The 18,532-nt window shown below is 48.0% G+C and overlaps 3 protein-coding genes across 3 annotated transcripts; all 3 read right to left on the bottom strand.

The window, feature by feature from the left end:
* Nucleotides 1–274: 274 nt before the first annotated feature.
* ucn3l (urocortin 3, like) lies at nt 275–655 on the bottom strand (the record flags this gene model as incomplete). The annotated part of the gene is made up of 1 exon (XM_084441098.1): nt 275–655. One exon carries the CDS (start codon nt 653–655, stop codon nt 275–277), a length of 381 nt encoding a protein of 126 aa, XP_084297224.1.
* Nucleotides 656–3,180: 2,525 nt separating this feature from the next.
* uqcrc1 (ubiquinol-cytochrome c reductase core protein 1) lies at nt 3,181–8,062 on the bottom strand. Its single transcript, XM_084441085.1, has 13 exons — nt 7,938–8,062; nt 6,673–6,813; nt 6,353–6,439; nt 6,114–6,243; nt 5,824–6,022; nt 5,595–5,674; nt 5,158–5,273; nt 4,888–5,031; nt 4,580–4,740; nt 4,400–4,485; nt 4,220–4,308; nt 3,986–4,061; nt 3,181–3,826 (listed from the first exon to the last, which is right to left on the bottom strand). Exons 1-13 carry the CDS (start codon nt 7,998–8,000, stop codon nt 3,762–3,764), a joined length of 1,437 nt encoding a protein of 478 aa, XP_084297211.1. The 5' UTR covers nt 8,001–8,062; the 3' UTR covers nt 3,181–3,761.
* Nucleotides 8,063–8,926: 864 nt separating this feature from the next.
* Nucleotides 8,927–16,092, bottom strand: LOC311311298 (tubulin monoglycylase TTLL3-like; the record flags this gene model as incomplete). The annotated part of the gene is made up of 13 exons (XM_084440978.1): nt 8,927–9,553; nt 9,663–9,838; nt 10,034–10,293; nt 10,428–10,671; nt 10,893–11,041; nt 13,005–13,197; nt 13,313–13,426; nt 13,690–13,804; nt 13,952–14,080; nt 14,173–14,228; nt 14,350–14,518; nt 14,602–14,705; nt 15,993–16,092. 13 exons carry the CDS (start codon nt 16,090–16,092, stop codon nt 8,927–8,929), a joined length of 2,436 nt encoding a protein of 811 aa, XP_084297104.1.
* Between the last annotated feature and the right edge of the window lie 2,440 nt (nt 16,093–18,532).

The following is an 18,532-nucleotide window of genomic DNA, read 5'->3' on the forward strand; positions in this document are numbered from 1 at the left end:
TTTAATTGGCACAGTTTGCTTTGATCATTCTTTTTATGTAATACTCAGAGTTGTCCAAGAGGGATTTTCTTCGGCATATCATGTGGTAATAATAATAATAATAATAGAAATATAAAACATTAAGGTTTTAAACTACATCAAGACTTACAGAAAATATTTAGACAAGTCCTTTTCCTTTCAACCTGTAGCCGTTCTATAGTCTGTTCACCGCCGCTTGGTTTGGAAACACTGCATGGTGAGTGAGATGTACCCCTCTGGGCCCATCCAGTCGGCCTCATTTCCTCTTGCCGATGCGAGCCATCAGTTCTGCATTAGCCGCTGCCTTGGCCCTCATGTCTTTATTCTTGGCCAGGTCTATGAGGACACTGAGGATGCTGGTGGGGACATCGAGGGACAGAGCAAAGCGGGACCCCTGCTGGGCTCTCTTGGGGATTTGGGAGCCTGGGTGTGAAGCTCTGGCTTGCCGGAGGACTGGCCGGTACTCTGGGGGGAACAGGGAACTCAGGACGCCGCTGCGGTTTAGGATGTCGATGGCCAAGAGGTTCCTCTCCATGTCCCCCTCGCCCAGCTTGGCGCTGGCGGAGACTCTTCTCTGGCACTGGATGCACAAGGGCAGCAACAAAGCCAGGAGCAGACACAAGCGCACGCTCTGCATGGTCAGCACTTGCTCTGAGGAGGAGAGAGATGCGTGTGAAGGGCTCAGAATTACAATCAGCTTTGTTGATTTAATGGTGATATATACCATAGCTGCCTTGTAATGGGATTGCAATGTGTTCCATGTGAAGGGGGTCAGTGACAAGCCAGTAATGTTTCATCCTTGAGATATAATTGCCGCCACAAATAGCTACTCACTGTTTTTGCATTAGTGGTTCTAACTGAGGCGTAAACCTAATTATCTTGCTTGTGCTTAATTGATCAGATGTCACAGCTTGTAAAGAAATAACATTGTGTAGCAATGTTTATGTTGAGCATTCTACAAACATAATGAAACATTTCAGTTTGAAATTTCACTTCATGTCATCCAAGGGTTGTCCAGTTGACTGTTGAGATTGCAAAGGACTTACCCAATATCACAGCTCTGGAGTGGGAACGTCCCAAAAAGGCACTCTTCTTCTCTAAAGCAGGGTTGTGTGGCGATGTGTTTGTCCCTCTGCGTCCTCCTCTGTCTGTCTCTCTATGTCTCAGCTTCAGCACAGTTCAGAGAAGAGCAAACCACTGTTACGCACGGACAAATGTTCAACTGGACTTCTCTCCCGCTGACCAAGTCTCTCTAATCTACGTCTAGCTGCACCGTCACATCACCCCTTCCTCTCCACCTCTCCCCCATGCTCTCTGTTTATCTTATGCATCTCCCCGTCCCTTGCCCCCCCCCCCCCCCCCCCCGTCTCATTTCCTCCTCTCTCATCACCCTCTTTGTCTAAAAATAATGTGATGGCAATTCCAATATTCTGTTATATCAATCCCCCATACCCAAACCCACAGCAAACCCACACCTCTACTCAGAAAGCATGCTGTTAATCTATGTGTGGTTATATGTGGGCTCATCACATAGAGGAGGTAAACGAATAGAAGGGTCTTGGTTATGCATACACAGTATACACACAGTATGAATCAATTTGCCCATTTGATGATATGGATCATCCTTCCAAACTTTCAGATCTTCTTTCTCACCCTATGTCATTCATCTGTCACACCACGGAGCCCAACATGCTCAGGCCACGCCAATCAATGGAGTGACAGACGCCCTGTGACACTCTGCTGTCACTCTGTTCAACAGAAAACTCGAGGCTATGTGCAGCTGTGGTTTGACTGTTGCTGGGTTAACCAGTCCATCAATGACTAAGCTGAGCAATAACAAATTGATTGATCGATCAATGTACTAATATTCAAAATACAGTCTTCAACTGTGCTTGACAGTACATGAAGATGCTTTGCAGACTCAAAATAATAAAGGAGAAACCAAAAAGGGGGCGGAACAACAGGGGAAAAGAAAGCCCTCTGGGAGAGTGAGAGGAGGGAGAGCTGTCAAACCCAGGAGGAAGAGAGACCAGGACAAGCCTCCCACGTTTCCTGTGTCTCTTCCAGCCTGGTCCGTCAAGACATTATCCTCATCTGGCTAATGATAGCCATGTTCTAACTTGCCTCGACTATGGGACAAGGCCCTGGGGGCTTTGGAGGGGCATCTGCCTGAATGGCCCCTGGGTATCGGCACACAGCAGGGGGGCCCACGTAACATTCCCGATAAATCAACCGGCACTCTTCGCCATGAGACGGAGAGGATAGGGTTGGGCACAACACAAGCTGTATTGCTCAAGGAAGGCTTTCCACCAACTCCTCAGCAGAATACCTTCCTCCGTTAAAATTCTCCCTCTTGTGGCTGGAGATGATCACTGCAGCGTAACGAGGCCCATCAGCAGGGTCCGGCTGAGCTCCCACTGTAGGTGACAGCAGAGCCCAAAATAGAGCCCCACCAGCCATCCCAGCGTCATAGATCCTGTGTGACGCCTGCAAAGAAGGGACATGGTCCATGATTCAGAAGTAGATACGTCAGTCTTTTTTTTCCATGTTGATCAAGGTCACCGAGTTCTCTTCCTCCGCCTTCATCCATTGATAGAAAAACGTGTGCGCTTACTATAACTGCAGTTGTCAGTGATTAAGAACGGAGTACTGTATCTGTGTTGGTACATCCTTGAGTACACCACTGGTATCTAATTTTTACTCAGGTAAATTTTCTTTAAAATCAGCAACTTTGGTAGATGTGCGAGCATTGAACAAGTGTTCAATCCCACTATATCATCTATATGTCATCAGTCGGCACACAGATTTTATGCCCTGGTCATGAGGCACAACCCTGGAACGAGACTAGGCTATGGAATGACACCAACCTCTTATCGGTTTCTATTCACAAACAGCAGCATCAGCAACACAGACCCTTAAAGTGTGACAGGGACAAGTGGGCATATGGAAAGGTAGGTACAGCTGTATTCCTCGTGGAAGGCTTACTCCCTCTTGTGGTTGGAAGTAATCACTGCAGCATCGAGGCCTAAGAGCAGGTGCACTTTTTTCAACTCCTATCTCAAACCGACAACCAAATGCCACTGTCATAAAACGTCAGCCAATATGAACTAGATAATAAGACAATGAGCATTACTTTCACACCAAAATGTTTTACAATGTTTCATTTATTTTGTCGGAATGAGAGCTTCTGTTATGTACAATAAAGGGCAGAAAAAAAACAAAGCAAGTCATAAATACTTCTGCTCCACAGACGGGTTCTACAGCGCCCTGATTTGACTCCTGACTACGTAGTATAACCACTGAACATGTACGTCACTCCTCTCTCCCCCTTCCCCAAAACGGCACACAGGGTATGTTCAAATGCTCAGTGATATCAACAGGAATCTGTGTATAACAATCTTTCCCAAGAGGCAATTATTGATGATTAAGCACTGCTGTACAGTGAAACAAAACACACAGAACTCGTGCACCATGGGGCTGCCGCTCAAAACTAGCTAGAACTGGAGAGCGAGTGGTGATGGAGAGACGGGCGGAAGAGGGGGAGGATGCTGGAGACGGGCGGAAGAGGGGGAGGAAGAGGGGGAGGACGCTGGAGAAACGGGCGGAAGAGGGGGAGGAAGAGGTGGAGGACGCTCGGTGCAGATAAGCCAGGTCGGTCCTCCTCTCCTGCAGCGAAGTGAAGAAGGGGTGTGGACAGGAGCAGATGACGGACACTCGGAGAGCAACGCTGGGGGGGGGGGGTCTTAGAATCGAAGCCAGTACATGGCACTGCGCATTCTGTTGTAGTCAGGGAGCTGCTCAACGGGGCCTGTGGAACAGAGAGAGAGAGAGAGAGAGAGACAGAGAGACAGAGAGAGGAAGGGTGAGGAAGAAAGAGAGACGGGTCAGTGCGCATAGATAGACAATGCAGCCTGGACTCTGACGGTCGCATTGGAACCGGAACTGAAATAAATATGTGCCAACTCACCAACACCGGACACAGCGGGACACTTGTCGTAGATGTATTTGGAGCAGACGTCACGTACAACCTTGGGGGTCACAGCCTGTGGGGGAGAGACACAGAGATGGAGGAATGTAAAGGCGGGCATATCTGAGGCCAAGACTTCAGGGAGGACGGATCGTCTTTTGTCTGTGTGTGTGTGTGTGTGTGTGTGTGTGTGTGTGTGTGTGTGTGTGTGTGCGTGCGTGTGTGTGCGCTCACGTCGATGCGGGCGTCCCACTCAGCCAGGGGGATGCGGCGGCCGTAGTTCAGGATGTGTCTGCCGATGTCGTCGCAGGCCGGCGTGGTCCCTGTGGAAGAGATCAGCGGAGGCAGCAAATAAGTGTCCCGAACGTACGACCGTGTATGGGTCCCGAAAGCCGGAGACGGAAGAGGTCCTACCATTGAGCTGTCCCACCATGCTGGCCTTGAGGGCGTTCTTGGCTCTGGCGACGTCGCTCTCCGTCACCGAGGTGCACAGATTCATCCTGTAGGGAGAGAGGGGGACGGTCATGCACTCGCCTGTTCAACGGCACGTTCTGTGTCATTTATGCAGAGCGGACGGCCGGCCACCCCACTCACCATGCGTTCTGTGCCAAGTGCATCATGTCTTCGATGTTGTGTTTGTCACAGACAAAGTAGATGCCCAGCAGGCCAGTGTCGCTGTAGGAGGTGTGGAAGGCCTGGAAGCTGTGGCACAGGTTCTCCTCCACTGCCAGACGAGCCAGCCGACTGCTCAGGTGCTACACACACACACGCGCACACACACCACACACACACTTATATTAGTGATGTTCTTATATGAAATAGAGGAGAAATTAGAAAATTAGAAAAGAGAGAAAAACAAGAGAGAAAAACAAGAAAGAAAAAAAATAATTCATTAGCCTCACCTTCCCGCCACCGAAGGTGATGTCATAGCTGCCAATAATTGAGTTGGCCACCATGAGAGGCACGATGTCAGGGCTGGCAGCACTGGCACCCTCCACAGCGATGGCAATGTGCGCCAGGGGCATGGCGTCGTCACGCATACGGATCTGCAGAGCGAGGGGAAGGACGAAGGGTTGTTGGCCTGAGGAAAACACTGCACAGAGTAGACCCTCCCCCCCCCCCACACACACACACACACACACAAAATCATCCACACAAGGGGTTTCTCTCACCTCACTGCCTGTGAAACGGCAGGGGGACAGCACAGGCACGGCGTCATCCTCATACTCAAAGGAAACTCCGCTGAAGTGCTGCTTGGCCAACCCTACCAGGTCCTCGTGGTTCACACCTGCACAGGATACACCGGTTAATATTATTATTATAGCCTAACAATCACCCATTAACAACTCCCTGGTAGTTTTGACATGAGCAGGGCTGAACATTAACACCTTCCACCGGCCAAATGCAGGTACAATTTCCAATTGGCGACTAGATTTCAGAAGGCTATCTGAAAAAAAACAAAAAAACTTGTCCGGTAGATTTTTTCATCTACAGTCCCCTTGGCAGGTGACTCACCGTGAGCCAAAAAGTTAATTTTCACCCCTGGACATGACACTCCCACAGTATTTCAACACAAAGCATTATCAGAGCAGTTGAATTTGAGGCCTACCCCCAGCAGCAGCCAGGACCATGCGGGGAGCCTTGAAGTGACTGTTGATGTACTCCACCAGGTCCGAGCGAGTCAAAGTCCTGAGGGACAGAGGCAGAGGTTTGTCACCAACGAACAACGGTTCCGTTTCTGAGAACCGCTTCATGGTGTAGCGTGTTCATTTTTGAGCTGACTCGCAGATTCCAGATAACACGTTACTCTGTGTGTGTGTGTGTGTGTGTGTGTGTACCTGGCGTTATTGGACGGCCCCAGCACGCTCTGTCCCAGAGGGGTGCCCTGGAAGGCCGTGGCGTGAAGCAGGTCCAGGCACACATCCTGCAGACTGCTCTCCACCTCCTCCAGCTCCCTCAACACCACCCCTCTCTGCTGCTCGATATCAGCCTCGCTGAGCGCGCTGCTCTGCACCACATCAGACAGCAGCTCCACCGCTGGGGGGGAGGAGAGAGAGAGAGTCTCACACACACACACACACAGTCGTTTTCTGGCCTTACTGAGCCTGTGCTGCTCAGCTCATCTCACCTTTGGGCAGGTCCTTGGCCAAGGTCTTCATGTAGTATGCAGTGTGCTCGCGAGAGGTGTACGCACTCAGATGAGCACCCATAGACTCCACCTGCTGTTCCAGGGCTGTTTGGGGATGGTTCTTTGTCCCCTTGGGAGGAGGGGAGAACATAGGAATGTAAGACTAGTGGTTAAGTCCCTTGTATGAAGTTCATGACTACGCCAGAGCGCAACTGAACAGACGTTAAGGGCCGGCGTACCTTGAAAGCCATGTGCTCCAGGAAGAATCCTGCTCCGTTGTTCTTCTCGGACTCATAGCGACTACCGCAGCTGATCCACAGTCCAACCTAAGAGATAGGGGGAGAAGAGGTACTCAGTACATGTCTGACGTTTGATGTGGGCCTCCAAGCCATGGCAGTGTGTAAGGGGAACGTGACTGTGGGATATTGGGATATAATTTGTGCTGGATGAGAGACTTGCTGTGGTGTTCATACTGTTTGGTAGGTGGAATGCTGACATCAACTTAATTTGGACCCAATGAGACACTGTTTTGAAAAAGCTGCAGTTCAGAAGTCCTTACGGTGCATGTGGCATGTCCGGTGTCCTCGGATGCAATCCTCAGGCCGTTGTCAAGGGCAGTGAGGTGGGTCTCGGGGGCACCCAGTAGGCTCTGGGCATAAGAGACTGTCGCCTGGCCCCTCCGTAGCGACAGCAGCACGGGCTACAAGTAGAGGAAGCAGCAAGTTAACAGAAAATGGTTTCTATTAAGTTTGAACCTGCACTGAGGTGATTATTACAAATAATACATTTGCTAGTTACTGGTACGTGACTGTACAGACAAGGGTGCTACACTCACCCCATGTACCAAAATCTAGGCAGGCAGCTGGCTGCTAACGTCTGCAGACTGGGGGGCTAATGGTGCGTTCGTTTGTGGTCGGAGGTGGCAAGTCGCAAGTGGCAAAATACCTTCCTCCGACCTGTGTGCATTCCAGCTATATACCATTATATCACAGTTACCTAGTTATATCTATATACCATTATATCACAGTTACCTAGTTATATCTATATACCATTATATCACAGTTACCTAGTTATATCTAGTGCATTCGAGCAACTGGGGGCTGAGAAACATATCCGAATTTGCGACGAGGAAGTGCGAGTTCATGCGGTGTTTTATTTAATAATTCCTAGTAGCAGTCGCAATTTGCCACCTCCCAGTTATAAACGAACGCACCATAACTATTATGTTATGCTATTCGTCTTCCTAACGTTGGCTCGCTAACAATGTCGCTATCAAGGCTCACCATCAACATTTAATAGCTAAATTAGCAAACTACCAGGCATCCCAATACAGACAGCGATTTAGCTGGCTAACAGAGGCCAACACACTGGATAACAGACTTATCTGGCCAACAAATTCAATATATATTGGGCTAGCTGGGGGTTAACTGCACACTGTTGTCAGGTCAGTCAGTTAGCCGCTAACGCTAGCTAGCCAACTAACTACTATGAAACGGGCTTTGGAAAGGGCAACTGGGGACGTCCTCATTAGAATGACCTTGCTAAGTAGTTATAGCAGCCTGATCACGAATACAACAACGAGAAAGGGATTGACAAGCGTATGATAATCACGCATGTCGAATATGATACCTCGATTTTAGACGTTTCGCCTGTGCTAAAAGTTGACCTTGCGTACGCTAGCTAGCTAGCAAGGTAACGTTAGATAGCCTCGTAGAGAGGCCTACTTCTTTGATGATCATAGCCAATCTTTAGGTTTGAGCTGACATCACCCCCCTCTATACAATGCAATATGACAATCCTACCAATATGTTTCTGATTACTCACGCTCCGGGTTTGGACGAGGGCTTTACCCACGGTGCTCCCGACTCGGCATATGGACGCTGCCATCTTTGCTTGGCAAATACAGAGGGATCAGCTGTGCGCATGTACCCGGCGACGAGGCCGTTCTACAATGGTGCATTCGTTTGTGGTCCGAGGTGGCAAGTCGCAAGTGGCAAAATACCTACCTCCGACCTGTGTGCATTCGAGCTATATACCATTATATCACAGTTATGGTGCGTTCGTTTATAACTGGGAGGTGGCAAATTGCGACTTGCTAGGAATGATTAAATAAAACACCGCATGAACTCGCACTTCCTTGTCGCAAATTCGGATATGTTTCTCAGCCCCCAGTTGCTCGAATGCACTAGATATAACTAGGTAACTGTGATATAATGGTATATAGATATAACTAGGTAACTGTGATATAATGGTATATAGCTCGAATGCACACAGGTCGGAGGTAGGTATTTTGCCACTTGCGACTTGGCACCTCCGACCACAAACGAACGCACCATTACCTAGTTATATCTAGTGCATTCGAGCAACTGGGGGCTGAGAAACATATCCGAATTCGCGACGAGGAAGTGCGAGTTCATGCGGCGTTTTATTTAATAATTCCTAGTAGCAAGTCGCAATTTGCCACCTCCCAGTTATAAACGAATGCACCACAAGTCTGTGACCCAAGCGCACCACCTGTCTAGAAGACCCTCCGACTCCAACCCGTCCACTCGTAGGACAACTTGTCTAATCTTGCTGTAGGTCCGTCCACCCACTCATCAACATTGTCTGATATATTGTAAGATGTGTTTATTCCACTAAAAATAAATCAATAAAATATATCTAATAAAGGTTATTAGTTTCCCAATAAAATCAGGAGTTAAGAGTAAATGACACACCAACACAAATAACTGATACAATACTGACTTTATATGAGGTAGGCCTCTACAATATTTCTGTAAATATGTAGCAGCAGAATGGTTCAACTGTCCATCTTAGCTTTTGTGATTTGTCCTCCCTGCACACGTGATTCGGACCACTCTTCGGTGGAGGTTCTGATGTCGGGAGAGGAATCTGAGCCCAGCGTACGGGACCAGGGGAACAGGCATGGCAGGGGGCTCCTTGTCTGGGTCCTGCAGGCTGATGACTTCCAGGGGACAGGCCGTGCCTTGGTAGCCACGGTCTGGGGCAGGGGGCCGGACTCGCCCCTGCCTGGGCTTCAGAACCTGGGATCTTCTCCAGCATTCCATGGAGTGGGACTGGGCCCTGGGGGGAAGATGAAGGAAGTCGAACCCCCCCTGTGGCTGGAGGAGACGCTTCAGCCTCCAGCATTCCCCAGACAGGGGCCTCACAGGAGAGACATGGGACTGGATCCTGGGACTGGAGAAGGTCAGCTGGTTCACCACAGCCTTCAGCCACTTCCTAGAGGACACTTTTGGTTTCTCTGCCCCGTTGTTGTTCTCCTTGCTGGGGGCACAGCGTCTGGGGACCACCGTGTTGGTTCTTGGCTCAGAGGGATCGGGGGCTCTTGGAGGAGGCAGCGGCGGCGGCCGGGGACGTTTGATGTGGGAGCCCTCGACGAGTAGGTTGACCCCAACATACTGAGGCACCTCGACGGCAGCCTTGGGAGAAGAAGAACAGAGAAAATGAATAGACGCTCTCGAAAATGAAGAGACGTCTGAAACCAATAGAAACACGGCACAAACGCACTGGTGTTTGAAAAACCCTCACCTGTTTGTATATGAGCTGAAAGCCCCCGGTGTGTGCCTCCTTGTCCACGCGTCTGTCTAGGACCACCCGTAGAGTGTCCTCCTGCACGGCCGCACATAGGCGGGCGGTCACTGCTGTGGAGGGGGCCATGGTGGGGCTGGCGTTGATCTCTATCAGCCATGGCCTCAGGTCACGACCTATAGGCAACAGGGGAACTTTCAATTGAGCTTTTTATTGCGCTTCTAAGTCCCTATACCTAGCTGCTACACGGACGTAAGATCCAAATCCTATCTGTACTGTACTGTGCCAACATTTAAATTCTGTCCTGATGCCTGTGTGCCAGCCTGAGAACTCCAATATTTTTACGTAAAAGATTATGCTACAAATCCTACCGAGCATGAAGTCGGCACCGTACAGCTCAAAACTGCCCCGGCGTGATTCCACCAGGTCCTGAGCTGTCTGCAAGGCGTGGACCACAGCCTTCTTCATCCCCGGGACCACCACGGACCCCCACTGCGATGCCCGGCCCTGCCCAGACAGGAAGGCCCGGAACTGGTCACACGACCACATGTTGTCACCAGGCACCTCTGGGTGGCGCTGCTGCGAGGGCTGCAGGTGCTTCTGGATGGAGTTGTTACACAGGTGGACAGAGCTGGAGGAGAGCGGGTCGGAGGGATTTAGGAATGAAAAAGGAGGGGTTTAGGAGAATCTGTCGTCATCGCCTACACTTTTCCCTTTCACAGCTCTCTCTCTCTCTCTCTCTCTCAAGCCCTCCCTCTTCCATACCTGTCCAGAGTCTCAACAGAGTAGGGCTGGGTGGAGAAGCGCATGTAGCACTTCTTATAGAACCAGACAGTGAGAGGGTTCCAGTCTGTGACCAGGAACCACTGGCGCAGGTCGAACTTGGTGCCATGGACCAGCAGGGGGCGCTCCAGGTACTTCTGCACCACCCATTTGCTGTCTTTGATCAGGGCTGGATGACTGTTCACCAGCCTCAGGATCTCATCCAAACGCTTGGCACACATGATGCCTGGAAATTAGGAGCAACGGCACTCTGTTAGAGCTGCCCCAAGCAGCATGACTGTGGAGCCATATCTGACCTCATCTGACATTAAATTATATCTGAACTCCCTCACCACAACTAGCGTTTTCCTGTTCGTCTTATTAAGATAACGAAGCAGACAATTGTTGAATGATATTGATTTGACATGATATGACAATGATCTAAATATGTCTTGTCTTGAGGCTCACCCCTGCCTCTGGACTTGGCCCCTGGTTTGACGATCCAGATGTTGTGGATACCATCTATGTCCAGCTGTGGACTGACCTCTCGGAGCCTCTGCAGCATGGATTGACAGCTATCCACGTAGTGAATACTGTTTTCTATCTCTACCCCATCACTGAGACAGAGAAAGAGAGAGGGAGGGAGGGAGGGAGGGAGAGACAGCAAAAGAGAGAGAGAGGGTGAGAGGGAGAGAGAGAGAGAGCAAAAGAGAGAGAGAGAGAGAGAGAGAGAGAGAAAGGAGGGAGAGATACTGCCCTACTATGCCAAGAGATGAGACCAGATAAGAGTCCTCTCATCCAGCTAGTCCTGAGGCTCTGCTCATCATTCCCCAGAGAGCCTCTGGACAGCAGCCACACCAGGAATCCAAAGCAAATTGCACTGGCAAATGACCTTTTACATTGGCAAATTACCTTACCACCATATCTGCTAAAATAAACTAGGAAAACATTGACTATTTACAGATTTAGTAAACATAATCTGAGTATTGAGAGGAGCCGTCATGGACAAACTTGCCCCAGAGAAGAAAGGTTGTGCATCACAGGAAGTAGAAACTTCACTTCACTTCCTTACAGCATGCAAACAAAACCAAAACTTAAGCAAAGCTCTTTTCCTCAAATCACAAAAATATAGAAAAATTCAAGACCAAATCTTATGTTGAAAAATTGCCTTACCTATTTGGTGAAATGCCAAAATGTGCATTAATTGCTGCTAAATTACAACTAAAATATCAGAACTTAACAACTACAGTAATAATACACCAAACTAAATAATTAGCTAATTGATTGTACTGCTTTAATTTTACACAGGTTTTGTTAAATTACATTGTTATATTGTAATGTATTGTATGTTAGCTCCTTTACAATGCAGGGTTTCTGAATGTTGAATGTATAGGGAATATATAAATGTACTTCCTATGCATTCAATATTCAGAAATTCTGAATACTGTATCTGTATCTATAGGTATTTCAGTCGAGATCACTTTTGTCAAATTTGAACATTTATTATACAAGCGGCATAATACATAGCATATGAATTTTGGCGGTGTGCTCTGTCCGGGGGGGCCCCCTGCCTTCCACCGGCGTGGAAAGCGCGTTAGCAGGGGGAAGCAATCTAGGTGTTCCCCCCCTCTGGGCCAAGCCCTTGGCCCAGAGAGCCAGGAAGGGGGAACGGCATCTAGCCCCCTGCCTCAATGACGATCAGAGTGGGCCGCGATCGGGAAGACGCTCGGAGGTAACTCAGCCCATTAAGACCGTCAAAGAGTGCCACAGGAGGACTGCTGTACATTATAGTCCCTGGTCCCCACGGGCCGACGCTTCGTGGGTTCCGCGGGAGATACAGCCTAGTGTCTCTGCGTCCATGGCGCCCGGAGGGACCGCTGGATGGCCATTCGGAGACGTAGCGGCCCACGTTCGCCACGGAAAGCCACAGAGACCAGCTAGCGGCTACTCTGGCATCCACTAGCCGACGCTAGTGGAATGCTGCTGTACATTACAGTCCCTGGTCCCCACGGGCCGACGCTTCGTGGGTTCCGCGGGAGATACAGCCTAGTGTCTCTGCGTCCATGGCGCCCGGAGGGACCGCTGGGTGGCCATGCGGAGACGTAGCGGCCCACGTTCGCCACGGAAAGCCACAGAGACCAGCTAGCGGCTACTCTGGCATCCACTAGCCGACGCTAGTGGAATACCTGACAGACTACCCCGGACAGAGAGCAACGATGACAACAGACGACATCGACATACGCAGGAGGAGCAGGGGAGGAGGTGGGGCGAGCATGCAATGCACAACCAGCAGTAATGGTAAGCGCGAACAATGACATGTTTTGCCAGCTTAAATACATGCGCTCTAGTGAGCTGACCAATGTTATGGCAGCTACAGTCAGCTGGTGCTGGCGTCATGCGTGACTGATTAACCTCAGCTGACCACCCCGGGCGTGACGTACGTGTCCTCGCCTGAATTTGCGTCGGAGACTTCATGTGTGAATGATTTCATGTGTAAGTGCAAACTGCAGCTGTGTAAGAGACCCTACAGCATAAGCGTCTCAGGTGAAACACATAATGATCAGACACTAGTGTACTCACTGAACAGCTAGGTAGTAATTGTTGATGAACTCAGCCCACTGTTCCTCTGTAAGAGTTGGTGGTGCGTCCACCACAATGTCTATATCGTTGTGTTCCAAACTGTCCAGGAAGTCCTGGCACACCTGTAATGCATTGTCAATCATAGCGGAGGATACCAATGCCATGGCTCGGCGCTTGTGCGACCTCCTTTGACCTAAAGACACGGTCGAAAGAAAGCAGTTAAATGTGTTGTGTACACTGTGCATGTTGTTGTAAAATGACAAACGTTTGGAAGGGATGCGTTGAGCCAGTCATGATTGGTTGGTGACATGATTGGTTGGTTGATCCATCAGTCCCACCTCTCTCTCCCTTGACTCTCTCTCCACAGCTTCTCTCTATGATACAGTACAGAAGGCTGGTGCAGGCTGTCCTCCTGTAATCCTCTACACAAGAGAAAGAGAGGGTTAGAGGGGAAGGACTGTGGAGGATAGTTAAGCATAGGAATGTTCCAGAAATGCATTAAGGGGGAAGACGAAACAAGAAAGTAACCATGGAAGGGATGCAAAGGGAGTGAATACCATTCAAATCAAATCAAACTTAATTTGTATAGCAAATTTCATACACAGAGGCAACACAATGTGCATTCAGCACTGATAACATGAGACAAAGAAGAAAGAGACAGCAGGCAGGAAGTGAGGCGACTGACCAATGAAGGCATGTTTCTCATCTTCTGCACCCAGCTTATAGCAGCGAGGGAAGAAGCTGTCGGGGTCTGCTGCATCGAACCACCTGAGGTTCCTGAGGTTCACACACAGGCCCACCTGTCAGAGAGGGAGGGGGGAGGGAGGGGTGGAAGTCAAAAATAAGGAACTACCTATACGGGCATAATCAATTGCATATCTGAGTTCATGAAAAAAAAAAAAGTTTTAGTTTGAGACATTTTCTGAATTTCTCACGACGGTCATAACCTTGGTAGTGAAGGTGCCCGCCTTAGCGTAGTGATTGGTCATCTGTTCCTTTCGCAGCGCGCGAGTGTCGACGGCCTCTCTGCGTGTTGTCCAATACAAGTATGTTATTTCATTCCGCACCATGCGAGACTAGACAGGAAGGGGGAAGTTTGTGACCGTGTGATCGTATGAAGAGCTCCCTCACCCCCACACAGATGCAGAAAACTCAACTGTCGCTTTACCATGAGGTCATACATGTCATCTGGATCCTCCTCCTTCTCAACCTCCTCTGGGTTGTCTAAGAAGAATAGACACAGGTGGATTACAAACCAGCCTTTCCATCCAACCAGAACCTAAAACATATCACGCTATACAAAACTCAAATGACACAAACACTTGCGACTTCTTGTCCAGCTCACCATCGTCGTCATCGCTACCGTCAGCATCGTTCCCATCATCTTCCTCATCTCCGCGGCGACGGCTCCAATGCTGGTTTGTTCGTGGCAGGCGACGTTCGACCCAACCTCTGGCCCTTAGAGAGGCCCGAACCACGGGGTATGGCCCCTGTATGGAAAACACTTTCCGCATCTAAGGGAGAGAAGGGTAGAAAGGGAGAATTATCCTCCGTGCACGAAGGCTGGTCAGTTTCGCTACCTCAGGCAGTGTCTTACCCTCGTTGCTTTGTCCACCAAGGTCTTCGCTGTCCTCAGTCTCTCTGGGTTGATGACTGGAAGGTTGAGCAAGCTGCGGCGTACTCTACCCTCAGGAGGTGGCGCTGACACAACACACACGCACGCACGCAGACACACACACACACACACACACACACACACACACACACATACACACATTTGAATAATTGATTTATGTCCACATAAATAGAAATACAAAGGACATATACACTAACAATGCCCTCAGCCAGTTACATAAGTAACTGTCTGACTTATGTATCACCTTGTTACATACAACACACACACACACATGCACACACACACACACACACACACACGCACACACACACACACACACGCGCACACACACACACACACACACACACACACACACACACACACACACACATGTAAACAGATCCACATGGTTAAGTTACAGAAAGTTAATCATGATTTTAACTCTATAAGACATGTGGCTGACCAGTATGTATAGTGTCATTGGGCATGCATGGCTGTAGGCCCTTGTCTGTGGGGAGGCTCAGTGGAGCTTGTGTGCGTCGCTGACACACTCCTATGCTCCGGTCGTCTTTAGAGGGGTCTCCCCTCTCTCCTGCATCTGAATGTTGGGTGGGGACATACAGCAGACCACAATTTGGTCCACACAGGCCTCTCTCATGGCATGTTTAGTAGATTCACTGATGAAATACTGATCTGACAAATAGTTCTGAAAAGAACATTTCAGTTGTTTGTAACCATTATGACCTCACAGGTGATTCAACAGCATCATGTAATGAGCTCATGAGATTAATCTAATGAAGTTTACAAAGCCAGCTCTATAACTGAGGCCTTAAACCTTGATCGAGCTCCAGCCCAAAACCAGAACCACAAAGTCAGCAAACACATGAAATTTTAATGCCTGGCCTCGGTATTCTAACATTTGACCACATGACATTTAGTGTGACCTCATGACTTATTCAACATTCTTTATAGGTAGGATTTCTGTATAAACACAAAGGCTAAATCCACTGGGAGTGTTAAGCCCTGGTCACTCTAGTCTGTCAGAGAATTGAATTGAAAATATAGATGTGACCACTGTCCATTTTGTTTTGTATATGTGTAGACTGCAGGCACAATATTTCTGAAAGAACACAGTAACACTTTGACGCTGTACAGTACAGTCTAGTATATCATGAAAATAACAAAAGAAACATATAAACTAGACTCGGCACACTTTTCTCTCAGAGATGGAATGTTTTACACTAGTCAAACAGCTGTGACAGTGTCACCACGCGCAGGAGACACACAGACAGACAGACAGACAGACAGACAGACAGACAGACAGACAGACAGGTGGCTAGGACAGGCATGGATAGACAGCTGATCTCTCTCACCTCTGTCAGTGCATGGTGTTGGACTTCCATCCGTGCTCTGTTTCCTCTCCTCCTTCTGTCCAGGATGGACAGTCTTTCTGGGTCTAGGAGCTTCCTCCATGCAGAAACTGTCCCTCACTGTCCCAGGCCCCCCTGTTCACTCAGCCCCTGTCTCATGCTGCTTCCAATGGTAGACTTGCTAGGCTTGTTAAGTGGAGCTGTAAGAAGAATTGGGTTTTAATTATACGATACAACTTTAATACCCATCAAACACTCATTACAATGCACTCACATCCCCAACATTTTCCTCTGTACATTTCTTTGGAATGGAGTATACATGAGTTGAATAATGCAAGTTTTGAATGTATCTGTGTAGGTGCAGTCCATTACAAATTAAGAAGGGTCAAATTGCTAAGCAGGAGACAGCTTGGCTACACCTGGCACAGGCAGTTACACTTCCCACCCGACCTAGCCTAGTTCAGATAGGGCACTAATCCAGTTCTAAGAAAAAGGCCTACGTGTTAACAACAGAACAGAAGAAAAATAGAAAATGATAACACAAAAATGTCAAACTGACACGACAATTATACCTCTCTTTCTCTGCGTAATATATTTTGTAATCAAAGATAGACCCGGCTTCTGTGACACTGTTAACCCACTGAAAGCCTCAGCATCATCTCACTGTGACGACACGGAGTCTAGACCATCTTCAAAGCGTCGAGCATCAATCAATCATCAATAGGTCGCCAGTGTGAAAATGTCGCTTCATGGGGGGCATCTTCGTGAGGGAACCATGGTCTACGGTAAACATGAACCTAACCATACTCTATTCGTATTCATTATGTATTTTTCTGCGTAAAACGTTGATTAAACCATTCTAAAGCTTTCTCCTACCTATGCGCGGTCTTCATTGTGGAATCGCATCTGCGCATGTCTAAGAGACATTTCTCTCTCCTGCTTGTTTACTGTCTCCATAACAACCGCGTGTAGCACTGCAAAATGGCCAAATGAGTCAGGATGTGGAGAGAGTAGGCTAAACAAAATAGATTTCTCTAATTGAAAGATGCTATATAATGAAAATGTTTTATTCCAAGCCAAGCGTAGCCCTTTTGTATTTCTATATGGTTTTGCATGCTCATTCGTGTCCCATTGTGACAGGCCCTAGGCCTAAATTATTGGTTAATAAGAACGAATGTCACAGGAGGAAAAATAAACTTTGACACAAATAGGTTAGCTATATTGCTATATCACTGTTGTAAGAATATGTGGGATATGCATGAACGCGGATCTATAATTAGATTGCTAGGCTTGAGAGGTTTGATCTTAAATCTAGTAAAGATCATTTTAAATGACTTCTGAGGCGTAGTTTTTGTCTCAACCCAGGAACTACTGCAATGTTGAATTGAAATGGTTGCACATGTTGCAACATTTACTTGCAAGTTTCTGATTCACCACTAGATGGGGCTCAATACATGCATAATAGAGAGGCTGGTTATGAAAACAACCATAAACAAACAGCTGTTATAGTAAAATGTTTGTAAAAAGGTCTGATTACCGGGCTTAGTCAGTATATTGTGTATGTTCCTGTTAATATCAAATATATTTCAATCTACGGCCATTTTAAAAGAAAATCCCTCTCACTGTCCTCTCTGCCCCCAGGGGAAATTAATGTGCAAGGTCATGGTTCTCATCCTATGGCCAGGGCCCTCTGGGGCCTGGGACCAGCAGTCATTCAAGGATATACCATCAGGGACCTCAAGGCTTTACACAAGTCATAGTTGATGTAGAAAAAAAGCTGTTTGGATGAGATATGGCCAAAAACAAGCCACAGAAACAACAGCAGTGCCACTACAGTTCTCTACAGTAAACTACATAGATTATGTTAACTGTAAATAGGCCTAACCATTACATGTGACAAAATAGATAACAAAAAATAGATACAAAATGGGACAGGGAGGATTAAACAAGCTATTTTACCTTTGAAGGTAGAGACAACATAGGTTTTGCACCACCATGTCCACGAACTACAAGTCTCTTTTGGCTTGATGTGGTCCTCTAGGTAAAATCATATTACTAATGACCATATATGCTTTAAAAACAGATGGGGCTATTGAAGCCTATTCAAAGGTGAATGAGTTGCTCAATAGCTGACAGTACAGGCCCTTACGGCTGAGTGGATTGTTCTGCCCTGTTTGTTCTCATTAAATATAAGCTGAAGGCCAGGTGGGCTTTTGTGTTGAATCTACACTCAACTACTGTTTGTACTGTCACACATGGTGCTGTTTTAAATGCTGCAAACCAGACTCATTTTACTCCACAGGAGGTTTGAATCTGCCATGAGTCTTTGTGACAATGATCATTTCACCGTCACAACCAGAAAGCAGGCAGTCAGAGATGTCTCCTCCTCAATGTGGAATTCATCTCAGTGGTGAGCTTCTTCACTCCTCTCTGTCATGGCCTGTAAAACTTTATGGGTGTTTGAAGAGGATAGCTCTCCGTGTGGAGGACTGGATGGCTACTCTAACTCAAATCTAGGGGCACACAAGGTTTATAAGGCTGGG

This window comes from Borostomias antarcticus (assembly GCF_949987555.1).
Source record: "Borostomias antarcticus genome assembly, chromosome: 7".
NCBI classification, from domain to species: Eukaryota; Metazoa; Chordata; class Actinopteri; order Stomiiformes; family Stomiidae; genus Borostomias; species Borostomias antarcticus.